Below are 14,294 nucleotides of genomic sequence, written 5' to 3' on the forward strand. Positions count from 1 at the left end.
TTTAAGCTTTTGGATCAGTTATGTTTGAAAATTTCTCTTTTTGTATTAGTTTTTACACGTTTTTGCTATCATTTTTAGGGCAATATCTTCAAGTTTATCTTCTTTTCTTTCTTATACGAAAAATTGATGAAATATTATGTTAAAATTTCTTCAAGAATCCCTCCCTCCCACTGTATTTGCAAAAATTTTCTCCAATTCTACGTGTCATCCAAAAGAATGAAACCAATTAGATATAAAAAAATTCCTTCGACTCCAAGCATAATAAGGAAATAGCTTTTGATTAAAAGTGGCATCAAACATGGGATTGGACATCTAGTTTATAATTATTATTTAAGTTCAACACATAAGGGCTAAAAGATTTCCTATAATGATGCCAAGAATCGTGCATAGTAAATATATTTAAAAAGGGAGATGTATGTTTTTATTTTTTGAAATTTATTAATCATTTCTACGAGACATTAGTATATTTTTAGATACATTTGATTTTATATTTCTTATGATAATTTTTCAAATACCTTATATATATATATATATATATATATTCTCTTTATCCATGTATATTTATTTCTATATTATTTTTCCTCTTTATCCATTTTTATGCAAAATGAACTATCATTTGAATACATAGGATTATGTATGTCTATGTCATACGATCTTAGTATCCAATCAAGTAGATTTTTATAAATGAATTAACAGTGGATAATATTGTATTGTCATGATTGATGGTTGCATGCTAAATGATTCGTACAAAGTACACATTGATTAAATGATAATAAAATATGAATTAAAAAAGAAAAATTTAAAATTGAAATATGGTGTGAAAAGAAATGAATAAAATGTAAGTAACAATCTCACAAATTATGACAAGAAGCTAAGACACCTTTACTCAACACCAACGTTTACCACTTTGATTGACAAAGTACAAGAATGTTGCAAATGGATTAGATAAATGGAGAGGGTTTCAACGAAATTCTAATATCCATCTTTACATTATAATGAAGGTGAGTAACTCATTTACCATCCACAATTTAGATTGGAATGAAAGATGTTCTGAACTTGAAGGGAGTTCAATCTCTTGCACAAAATGTTTTATATAAATTTAGATAAACATATATAACGACAACTTAAAGACAATATTATAATTGAATTAAAGGCCTCGTGTTTGTAGGTGAGTAACAAGATTGGAGACACTCAACATGTATAGTTTCCTTCTAAAAAATAGAAATATATTATTAAGTTTTAAAATAAAACTAATGATATTAAGAATAAAAGATGTTAAAGACCATCTTTAATGATTGAAACTAGAATACGTTCAAAGGCAAACCTACGCACAAGTGTGTCCCTTTATGCGCTCATCTCCCTTGCCATTGCCATTGCCATTGCCATTGCTACTCCCACTTTTCATCCTTCTTCTACACTCTCTCTAGCTGCCACCGCTTAAACTCTCTCGCCCCTCTTTTCACAACTTCTCTCCACAGGCGTCGTGTGAATGAGGAATTTCCTTGGATTTTGCAACGGGTGTTAAGAAGGTAGGCGAAGCGAGACCAGTGTTGATAAAGGTTAAAGAGTATAGTTTTACACATGATTCCATTGTTTTAATTTTCTTTAAAAACTTAGCAAATTTCACGACATCACTTTGTATTTTTTAAGGCATTCTGTCAAATACTTCAGTCCACGCTTCGCCTTTTCATCAAGGGCATTTTGTGAGACTATTGCAGTCTATGTGAGCACGTTTCTGTGCGGCATACAAACGGAAAAGAGTTTCGTCTTTTTCAAAGTTCAAATACAAAACTCCGACATGTTCACAATGTGGCTTCACTCATCTTTGGTCCTTCAGATATTTTCCAATCAAATATGCTGCCACAGCTGTCACCAAGCATGGAAATTTCACATCTTTAAGGAAAGCCACAAAAAATTGGGGAATTTATTCCATCTATTACGCAGGCTTGGACACCAGATATGTCAATACATGCTATATTTTGTATCAAGTAATTCAATTTTCCCCATTCCATCCCACCTACTCAATTCTTGACCACATTAATATGTTTCACAAATCTGCTCTCGACAAGGACACCCAGTTCCTTCATCTTATGCCTTCAAATTCATCTACATACTATTTTTCATGCAATAATATCTAAGAAGGGAGATCCAATTTCTTCTTTGGTAGGTGATATTCATTCCGTTGATCCCCTTCGCACCAAAATCTATGAGCCCTTCTTTGACCATACCATTAATTCCATGACCCCCTCTACAACAAAAATCCATGAGCACAGAAGCCCTCTTTCAATGGCGGTGGGGAGGAAGGAGTGCGTTGCAGTAGAGAAACCCTTATACGCTGCGAGGCGGACTATGCAAATATGTTATATGTCGGTGCCAAAAGTAGATTTTCAAAAATATTTCAATCTTTGTATTTATTGTGAAAGATTACAATCTTATTGACAGATGGACTTTGAGCAAATTTTGCATCGACTTAAAGACAGCAATCGAGTCTAATATTTCAAATGTGATCGTAGGAATCTTCATTTATTTTTCGCTGAGCAGTTTTAAGGGGAGATTAAAACAGTTAATGCTATGTGGTTTGAACGGACAGGTATTGAATGAAAAGCCCACCTATAATAGCCTAGTGGCTAACAAGTCACGTAGCTTATAATATCCTATGATCAGCTATCAAGACAGCAACTTTATCTTAATTGGTATGATCACCTCTCAGGGCTAGGGGAGAGGACCCGATACTTGAACACCCTGACTTCGCACTTATCAAAATTTTATGTAAAAAATTCAAATCGTTCTTAATTTTTTACAAGAACTTACTTGGCGAGTCGTCTACTTATAACTAAGGTTTCAAGTTCACATCACTCGTTATGATGCCACATCAGCATACTTTTTGCCAAGTTGTCCAAAATAGCCCAAAAAAAAAGTCAGACCAATGGTCATGCATAAAGGGTACCCATAGTTGAACAGCTGATGTGGCATCACATCATTGGTTACTTTTTAGATCAAAGGGTACATTTTCATTTTTTTTGGTAATCATCATTGTACTAACAACTTTAAAGTCACAAGTATTGGTGCAATGTTGTCAAAAAAATTGGACATTAAGTCAGCAAGTGTAGGTATAAAGTAAACAATTTCTATCACAACCATTGGAATCCGTTCAAGTACTGGATTCTCTCCCCTAATATTTTCACTTCCAACAACCATTGTATATTTAAATCTTTTAAATAAATAATCATTATTCAACAGAAATTTGGTACAACAACCATTGTATATTTAAGTCTTTTAAATAAATAATCATTATTCAACAAAAATTTGGTATGCAGGTACAGAAACATTAAACAGTTCTATATTTATTTAATTCAATTTTAATGTATTTTTTAGTGAACAAGGCAATTGGTTAGAATCCTTCATCATCTTTGTCTTTTAGCATCTAATCCAACAAAATTTCTAAGCGTATGTAGATTTCCACAATCTGTGAAATTAATTGTTATTATTTCTAGATTTGATTGCGTAAATTTTTTTGCATCAACATTTCGGTCAAGATGAGTAAATATAGCACAAGGTGCAAGTGATATAGTGTGCTGCTAGATTATTCACTTACTCATGCTCTTTTTACTCATCCTAATGACGGATAACAGAGTGTGACCAGAAACATTGATGCAAAAAAAAAAGGTTACACAATCAAATCCCAAAATAATAGCAATTAATGACAAAATTTATGATTCTTCTTAACAACTACTACTAGAAAATATTAAACAATTAGAATACAAAAGAATAAGCACCCTTCAAACATCAGCAAGGTTAAAACACCAATCTTTGTTTTCATGTGTATTTTTGGATACATTTGAATTCATAAACACCTCAAACATCTGAATAATTGATATAATAACATTAAACAACAGTCATAATCATTTCACTTCATTTGCAGTTACCACCATACTAATGTGAAACCTCAACCTTTAGATTCACGACTATTGAACTTTCACCAAATTCTAACAAATCCTTGATTCCTTAAATATGCAATCACATTCTAAATTGTAGCAAAGAAACATTTAAAGATTTGGTCCTTCCATTTTGTTAATGTTTTAGCATCAATAGAAGTAAATGATGCTTATCTAATATACTAATCTGTGTTTATGTTTCCAGATAAATGTTCATTATTGTAATGTCCCCATTTTTGGCTGACCTCGTATAGCGTGCCGGATTTGCCTATCCTCGACTCTCGTAGGCAAATGGTGTGGAGAGAGAGTCAATTCTGCGGATCAGATGGTCATATTTTGCTCTTGAAGAAGTGTTAAGAGGTTATATTTCATTATTATGTGTTATCGGGGCCTACATGTTATAATTTTAAGTTGAGTTGCACTTTTTATTTTATAAAATTACTTTATTATAAAAAGTGCATTATAATGAGATTTTATAAAGGATGTTTCTAGAAGTTCTAGAAAAAGTGCATTATAATGAGATTTTATTAAGGATGTTTCTAGAAGTTCTAGCAGCTTCTTAGAAAAAGTGAATAAATAGAGGGCTGGGCCTCTCATTTGGACATGCTTGGATTGGAGAACTCTTCTACTTCTTCATTGTGAAGACATTTGTGGACTTTGGATCTGCAAATTATTCGATCTTTGGGAACGAATCACTCCCTTGGATTGGCGACTTTGAGGGTGTGAAATATCACCTGAATTGTTGCATAATTGGAGTTGGTATTCAGCCATCTCATTGGAGCTTATTGAGAATTCGTTGTTAGGGTTTGTTTTTTGTTGGAATAAGGATTTCAGATTTGCCCTATCATTGGAGAAGCATTTGACAAGAGTTTGAAGACAGAATAAGTGCATTTTCAGAATTGGCAAAGCAGGGTTCGGAACCACATAATTGCTCATATCTCCTCAACCCCTTGGAGTTATTTTTTATGGTTTTACAGGGTTACTACCTAACCCTAGGCGCCCATTTTCCTTGCATTTGGGGGTCCCAAAACCCTAATATTATTTTATTTCAGCAGCCGTACAGGTACGGCCTGGTACGACCCTGCTAGTTTGGGCAGCAGCAGCAAATTAAGGACAGTTTGGGGGTGCGGTTGGAGGTCTTCATCAACGATCTGCAGCAAAACGTGGTGTTCTTCCATAGTTCTTCAAACCAGGTTCTTGCATTCTGAAATATATGTCAATTTTTGGGTAAATTTGCTGTCATACAGTCATTGTAATAATCAGTCCAGAATTGGTAATAAAATAATTTCAGAATTTATTGCATTGTAATCGAAATATAGTTCAATGGCTTTATATATATTGTAATTCTGTGATTATATTCTGAAAGTATCAAATCTGAAATTACCATATTCTGAATATTGTTACTGTTACACGCCAAGTGTTTGACAAAATTCCTAAGTTCAGTTTGAGGGTTTCTGTGGCCTTTATAGAGAGGGTCATTACAATTATAGAGTCACACACACACACACACACACACACACACACACACACACACACACACACACACGAACACACACAGTTTGGATTAAATCAATGATATTATCAGCTGAGAGAACATCGTCTGGTTGTGTTATATATCAACAGAGATCATAATATATTTATCATTGCAAGTAGCGACAGTACAAATGGTAATCCCCGATAACCTTATCTTAAGATTAGTTTGTGTTAATCTAATAGTGATTGTTCATACCATCGTAGAGGCATGATTCTTCATGGCCAAATGCCACGTAGAGCCATGACTCTATAGGGGTCATGACCCTTCGTTGTGATATATATACAAGCAATCAGATCATTGTAATACAACATCAATATACGGCATCTTGTCTCAGCAATCTACATTCATATTATTATCAGCACTTCTTTGTATTATCTAATATGCAGGGGCATCCAGTATACGTCTCACATCATCATCAATATAGAAAAAAGTAGATTCAGCACACGAGTCTCAGAGATCATTAGTATTTGAAGAACAAACCTGTTCTACAGTAATACAAGTAAGAATTCTATCGTTCTCATTTTTATAGTAACAATTTTATTTATCAGAGATCCATAAAACTTAACATGGTATCAGAGCCATTCTGATAAGAAAAACTATTACTCAGAATAAAAATCTCAAATCTCAAATCTTAAAAAAGAAAGGGCTAAAATTATATTATTAAAATGGTGAATCATGTGAGACTAGAAGATAGGCTTGAGGGTGCATCTAATTTCTTTTCATGGAAAATTAGAGTATTGATAATATTAAAAGAAATGGAGTTAAAAGGAATATATTGAATCAAACATATTCATGATTGAAAATAAACCAAAAAAGTAACATAGAAAAGGCATAATAATAAAGCAATGAAAATCATAATAGATTTTGTAAAAGATCATATTCTTCCATCCATATCTAGTCTCAAGACTGCATTTGAGATGTTCTCCACTATTCGAAATATATTTGAAATCAACAATACTAATAGATTATTAACTCTAAAGCAAGATCTACTATATATAAAGATGAAAAATGGAGAATCTTTAACTTAATATTTTCTAAGGATTTTTGAACTAAAAGATCAACTCACAACAATGGAAAATCGAGTTGATGACAAAGAACTCTGCATGATAGTTCTAAGAGGTCTTCCTCTGTCATAAGAAACATTTATCCAAAGTTTAAACTCTCGACCCAAACTTTCTAAGTTTGATTTATTAAAGAATGAATGCACACAAGAAGAATCTAGATTAGTCTCAAGATAAGATAAGATAAAGATAAATTTATTAATGTCCAACAAAAGACCACAACATGGGTCTATGGGACTAGAAGCTTACAACAAGAAAAAAGCAGACAAACGGAGCACCGAACGGTGTCCAAAAAAAGAACAAGCACAACAAAAGAAGAAGAATGCAGGAAACATCACGAAAAAGATTAGGTATCCGTCTTCACAAGGAAAAAGTTCAACAGTGACTGATCTGTGCGGCTACCAAAAGCCCTGTGATGAAGTTGAGTGCTACGAGAGGACTAAATACAAATCAAGAGGGAGAAATTCAAGCACTTCATGTGAAATCAAACAAGAAAAAAAAATTCAAATACAACAAAAGAGAATCTAACAAGTCGTACAAGCAACGTGATTGGTCCAAAGTTAGATGTTTTAAATGTGATAAAATTGGTCACTCCCATAGCTTCTGCCCCGAAAAAATGAAAATTCAAGCAGCCTTAGCAGAAATTAAAGGAGAGAGTGTAGAGAAAGAAAAAAAACAAAACTATGCTTTTTACTTAGCCCTTCCAAGTAAATTAAACGCTAACCACAACACTTGGATCATAGACAGTGGAGCATCTCGACACATCACTAGTTTTAAAGACAAATTTGAAACCTTCTCTATACAAGCCTCAGAAAAAGTTACCATTGGAGATAACTGTACTTATCCTATTAAAGGAATTAGTTCCTGTTTAATTCAACTAAATTCAAAAATTACACTACAACTCAAAAATGTTTTATATATACTAGGAATAAAGAGAAACCTAGTCTCTATTTCTGGTCTTGTTGATCAAAGTTTTAGAATCACATTTCAAGAGGACAAAGTTCTATCTTGGCCCAAGAACTCTCATATTAAGAAAGTCATTTCCATCGAATTTAGAGATGGAAGTCTTTATAAACTTTGTAATAATCAAAACCTAGCTCTTAGTAATGAAACTTCAAATTCCACCGAAATTTGGCATAGGAGGCTAGGTCACCTTCACTATTAGGCATTGTCATCTATAGGAAAAATTGTAAAAGGTTTACTAGTCTCAAAACTAATCATTTAAATATTTGAAAAGGATGTGCTTCAGATAAAAATTCTAAACAATCATTTCCTAAAAGTGTTCACAAATCTAAATCCATCCTTGAACTGATCCACACTGACCTGTGCGATCCTATGTTTGTACCTTCTCTTAATGAGTGCTTCTTCCATGTAATTTTTGATGATTACTCTAGAAAAACTTGGATTTATTTTCTGAAACAAAAAGAATCAACTTAAGTCTTATCAAAATTCAAAGAATTCAAAGCCTTAGTTGAAAATCAGTCAAGACAAAAAATTAAAACACTAAGGTCAGGCAATGGAGTTGAATATATCTCTGATGCTTTTAAGAATTTATGCATTGTTGATGGGATTAAGAGGGAGTTTTATGTACTTTATAATCCTCAACAAAATGGAATTGTTGAATGTAAAAATAGATCAATTGTTGAATCTGTCAGAGCAATGATGCACGATCAAAACCTTAATTATTCATTTTGAGTTGAAGCATCTAACACTGTAGTTTACATCCAAAACAGATGTCCACACTCAATATTAGAGAACACCACTCCAGAAGAAGTTTTCGCATGCATTAAACCTGATCTAAGCTATCTAAAAATATTTGGATGTCTAGTTTATATTCACATTCCGAAAGAGAAAAGAACAAAACTAGAACCTTTCGAGAAGAGGGGGATATTTATTAAATATAGTGAAACTGCAAAAGGATACAGAGTCTTCATTCCAGGTCAAAGAACAATTGAGATTAACAGAGATGTGAAATTTGAAGAAGATGTTGCCTTTAATATTTCTAGAAACAGTGATGAATCCATTAATGAATCTATTCCCAAAGTAGATGAAAATCAACAAATAGAAATTGAGATGGAGAATAATATTGAACCATCTTTTTCCACTATGTCTAATCATGAAGACTCTGAAAATGTCAATAATAAAAAGAGGCCACTTTGGGCTAGGAAAATGATAAAAGAAAATCAGGTTGAACCTAATGACATGATTCGAGAGAGCAAAATAACAAGAAATCAATCGTGTTATATTCCATTGTTAACAGAACTTATAAAAACATAACCTTCTAATGTTAAAGAAGCACTTTCAAATCAATCTTGTAAAGAAGCAATGATTGAAGAATATAACTCTAAGTTAAAAAATGATGCATGAGATGTTGTACCAAGACCTAAGAACAAATCAATTGTTTCTTCCAAATGGCTATTTAAAATTAAAGATGCATCTGATGGCAACATTGAAAAGTACAAATTCAGATTTGTAGCACGAGGTTTCTCACAAAAAGAAGGCATTGATTATGAAGAAACATTTGCTCCAGTCGCTAGATATACTTTAGTCATAACCATCTTGGCTATTGCAACATCCAAAGGATGGAAGGTACATCAAATGGATGTCAAAACAACGTTCTTTAATAGCAAGATTGAAGAAGTCTATATCAAGCAACTAGACGTATTCAATACACATGACAACAAAACTCATGTTTGTAAATTAAAGAAAGCACTTTATAATCTCAAACAGGCTCCTAAAGCGTGGTATGAAAGGATAGACAACTATTTAATGAAGTTAAGATATTCCAAAAATGAAGCTGATCCCAACTTATATTTCAAAACAAATGGTGATGATATGATTATTCTTGTGTTATATGTTGATGATTTGTTAATAACAGGTGAGCAACATCTCATAAAAAAATGCAAACAAGAACTCACAGCAAAGTTTGAAATGAAAGACTTAGGTCTACTTCACTACTTTCTTGAATTAAAAGTCTGTCAACAAGATAACTACATTCTTCTAAATCAAGGAAAATATACAATCGACATTTTAACAAAATTTGGAATGATGGAATGTAAACCAATGTCTACTCCTATGGAAGTTAACCTACACAAGTTGAAGGATGATATGATCAAATCAAAACCTACAAATTCTACTTACTATAGTCAAATTATTGGTTCTTTAACGTATTTGGTTAATACTCGTCCTAACATATGCTATGCTTATAACACCTTAAGTTGGTTTATGTGTGCACCAAAGACGATGCATCTACATGCAACTATGTACATTTTGAAATATCTAAAAGGTACTATTGGAATGGGAATCAAATATGATAGAGTCAACATCAAACTTCATGGATATTCAAATTCTGATTGGGCAAACAATCCTATTGAACGTAAGAGTACTTTTGGATATTGCTTCAGTCTAAGATCTGATATGGTTTCTTGGTCCAATAGAAAACAGACTTCAGTTGCATTAAGTTTCACCAAAGCATAAAACATTGCATCTTCTTTGAGTGCTAAAGAAGCAATACGACTATGGAAGTTGTTAACAAATGTGTTCAAAAGACCTTTGAAGGCCACTATGATTCATTGTGATAATCTAAGTTTCATCAAGCTTTCAACCAATTCGGTATTCCACAATCGCTCCAAACATATTGAAAAAAATTTCCACTACATTCGAGATATGGTGAATCGATGAATCGTTCAACTGGAGTACATCTATACTAATGAGCAAACAACTGATCTCTTTACCAAGCATCTTGCTAAAGTGAAGTTGAAATACTTTAGAGAATAACTTGGTATGATTAATTCGTAATATTGAATATTAAATTAAATTTTAATTCATGTGAGTTTATGCTTCTATTGTTGGTTAGTAGCATCACATATGTAATGAAAGGTGACGATCTTGTAAATAATAGGTTTGTTATCATAGACATTGCTAGACATTGCTTCGAGCAATTAGAGATCATGAGTAACAAATTTTCATGTTATTATCATGGACATCTCTAGACATTGCTTCGGGCAATTAGAGATCATGAATAACAAATTTTATGTTATTACTATGGACATCTCTAGACATTGCTTCGGGCAATTAGAGTTCATAGATAACATTTCATTATGGTTACTCTAGATATTGTTTCAGAGAATTAGATATTATAATGTACATTATGATAGTGTTCATAACTTGATGATTTTTGTTATCTGACCTATAACTATTTCATTGTGTGAAGATCAGATAAAGCAATCAGGTATTCTATCCTGAAATCCACATGGTGTATTATTTCTCCCTTCTTAAAGAGGGAGTGTTAATGTTCTAGCATCAGTAGAAGTAAATGATGCTTATCTAATATATTAATCTGTGTTTATGTTTCCATATATATACATATATCTATGTATATACGTAATATATATATATATAATTTGGATTAAATCAATGACATTATTGGCTGAGAGAACATCCCCTGGTTGTGTTATATATCAGGGGAGATCATAATATATTTATCATTGCAAGTAGCGGCAGTACTAACAGTAATCGCCAATTACCTTATGTTAAGATTAGTTTGTGTTAATCTGACAGTGATTGTTCGTGCCATCATAGAGGCATGACTCCTCGTGGCCAAAGGCCACATAGAGCCATGACTCTACGGGGGCCATGACCCTTCACTGTGATATATATACAAGCAATCAGATCGCTGTAATACAACATCAATATACGGCATCTTCTCTCAGCGATCTGCATTCAGATAATTATCAGCAGTTCTCTGTATTATCTAATCTGTAGGGGCATCCAGTATACGTCTCACATCATCATCAATATACAAAGAAGTAGATTCTACACATGGGTCTCAGAGATCATCAGTATTTGAAGAACAAACCTGTTCTACAGTAATACAAGTAAGAATTCTATTGTTCTCATATTTATAGTATCAATTTTATCTATCAGAGATCCATAAAACTTAACACATTTGCTGCCTGTTTTTTTTGATAAATGTGGAAAAAGATGATGTCTACTCCTTTCTGGGACCTTAAAGATAGTACACACAAACAACTTAGAATACAACCGTATCAAGCATCGTCCCTAGGGTCTGAACTATGTTTGAAGACATCAGATTTGAGACATGTTCCTCCAAATGCTTTTTAGCATCTTGTCTCCCAACATTGGCAATAGCAAGCTTTTCAGGAGGTAGTTGGTCCTCTTCTTGTACAGCTTTATTATACTTAACTGCAAGATCCAGCATTTCCTACACACAAACATTTTTAATGAAATGCTAGATGTGTAAATTAGAACACACTTGCAGAATCTAATGAAATTCAGACATGCTTGACAAAGCTCCCAACCTGAACTGTATGTTCGTTTGTCTTAGCATGACAGTCAAAGCGTTGCAGGGTCAGACCATCAGCCCATTTCTTTTTATGTAAGTTGAGTAGCATCTTTTCTTCTAGCTCATTTTTCCGATAGTTAATAGCAATAGAATAGTAATGTCGATTCAGACCATGGATCAATGCCTATAAAGACGACTCAGAATAAAAGTGCAGATTACCACAATTAGTAACTCTGGAAAGGCTGTAAACACCCAACTTGTGTAATTCAAAACAAAAGTAACTAAATAGTAATTCAGTTAACTCTTAAAATGCTATTAACCTACTATTTACTAACTTGAATTGATGGTTTATTCAGATGCCCAAGATTTGAAGTTGTTTGTCGAGGCTCCTGCCCAAGCATCATAGTTTGTGGATTGATTAAGCGGAATGCATCAATCACAACCTTTCCCTTTACACTTTGAATAGGATCAACCACCACAGCAACAGCTCGTGGATTAAGAGCTTCAAAGCTCTGCAAGAATACCCAATAAAACTCAGCATTTACAACACAAACAAATATAAAAGAATTAACAAGCAAGTTACACCATAGCATATAGTCAAATTGTCTTTATTACCTGCTGGGTGTTGATATCAACACCTGATAGCCAACATCCAAAACCAGGATGTGAATGATACCATCCAACAACCATCTCCTGTCTACAAACACATAGACCACATAAAAAAATCTTGCACTTGGAGAGAGAACTCAAAAGCTATAAACTGTAATAATTAAAATTTCTCGAAAAACAGAAATCAGAAAATACACACACACACCCTAAATTTAATCTACCAGATCATAAAACCCTTGGATGTCACTTCTAAGACAAATGGTGCTCTGCCCAAATCTTTACCCTACACTTATTCCAACACATTATAAACTTGTAGACCCCTTAGATGTCACTTATAAGTCAAACTGTGTTCTATGGATATTAGATGTCACTTCTAAAACAAATGCTGTTCTACATCATATACCACTTGCCTACATAAGGTGTAAATTACTTGTTGATACAGTCTACAATGATTACTGAAATTTGCTGATGTGTTCAATAGTCTAGAATGATTTCTGAATTGTTTTTTATGTTTCTAGGCTAGAATGTTTAGGTAGCATGTCGAAAGTAGTTTTCACAATAAGTAATATTTATGCACGCCATTTCAAAGTGAGCTTACATCAATGAAATTTTCGTACACTGGGTTTCTCTATGGTAAAAAAGCTGTCAGTAACATGTTTTCTTGCAGCAGATTCATCATTTCCCATGAACAGACTGTATGTCACAGTGTTGTAATATGCAACTTTGTGCGTCAAGGAGATTTGTATTTAGTTTCAATCATCAATTGGTTAGAACCTGTGATAGTGAATTTTGCATTCAAGCATCCAAGGCATTTTCATACAAAATTTTGGTGGCCCGCACACGTACAACTCAAGCCATCTAGGTTAAGAAGTTTCAATAGAATAATTCAAGCAAAAATTAGACATTTTAATGAATTAAAAAGAATAAAATAAGATAAAACAAAGACATTTTTAGGGAGAGAAGTACTCTAGTTCCAAAAGGAAGATTACCTGCCAGTCTGCTTAAGCATGTCAAGCATATTCGTCTGAAAAACATGATCAACTGCTTCAACACTTACTCCAGTACCACTTTGGGGCATAGCGAATACGTCTACTACTCGAACTGTGTACTCGTCAACAAATTCACCAAGCATCAGTCCCATAACCTCCATCGGTACTCCAGCTCTACCTGAATATGCAAGTCCACACACAAAACATCAGTGGTTGCACTAAAATAGTCGGCCTTTTCGTTGTGTAATTAGGTAGAAGAATAAGCTTCACTTGAAACATGTTAGAGAGGTGAACTCCAGTAATAAACAACAATACAAATAATCAATTGCAGGAGGAATTGTATAAGAAAACAAAATAAAGCTTGCTTTTGATAGAACTTCATATTCAGACACCTAAAGCATATTAATATATTATCTTATGATAAATTTGAATACTTAAAACAATTTAATGAAGTAACTCAAGGTATACAATTATAGTTGACACCAAAATGAAATGCAAAATGTTTTGTTGTTCACTTGCTAATTTGACATCTAATCAAACTTCTCATTTATTATGCTGCAAAATTATAGTGTTTTGGCTGTATTTCATATGCAAGTTTGTTTCTGGATTTGGATATTTCATATGTCCAATTTAATCTCAACTTACCCTAATGTAGAACTCTAGCACCCGTTATTTTAAGGTAAATTTGGCTAGTGTACAGGGTCAGTGTTTGTTGTTATTTTTGTCACTTAGTTGAACCTCTAAAAGAAAGGTGTCAATTGGTTAAATATCTTGCTAATAATATAATATGGGTGCTGCTTTTGGCAATTTCAAAGCTCAACAATTATTAAAATGGACAAGTTCAAAGTGGAACTGCCAAAA

General features: G+C 33.2%; 1 protein-coding gene across 1 annotated transcript in view; it reads right to left on the reverse strand.

Moving 5' to 3' along the window:
• Positions 1 to 11,251: 11,251 nt before the first annotated feature.
• LOC149544724 (26S proteasome non-ATPase regulatory subunit 14 homolog) overlaps positions 11,252 to 14,294 on the reverse strand; it is a 34,030-nt gene continuing 30,987 nt past the window's right edge. Inside the window, exons 2-6 of the mRNA XM_089795291.1 lie at positions 13,434 to 13,611; positions 12,451 to 12,532; positions 12,171 to 12,347; positions 11,852 to 12,019; positions 11,252 to 11,754 (exon numbers count right to left, since the gene is read on the reverse strand). Of these exons, the coding sequence (XP_089651417.1) occupies positions 11,563 to 11,754; positions 11,852 to 12,019; positions 12,171 to 12,347; positions 12,451 to 12,532; positions 13,434 to 13,611 (797 nt within the window). The 3' untranslated portion in view covers positions 11,252 to 11,562. The remainder of the gene's footprint in view (positions 11,755 to 11,851; positions 12,020 to 12,170; positions 12,348 to 12,450; positions 12,533 to 13,433; positions 13,612 to 14,294) is intronic.

Source organism: Cupressus sempervirens, chromosome 8, assembly GCF_028749045.1.
Source record: "Cupressus sempervirens isolate cs-2001-9-10 chromosome 8, ASM2874904v1, whole genome shotgun sequence".
Lineage (NCBI taxonomy): Eukaryota > Viridiplantae > Streptophyta > Pinopsida > Cupressales > Cupressaceae > Cupressus > Cupressus sempervirens.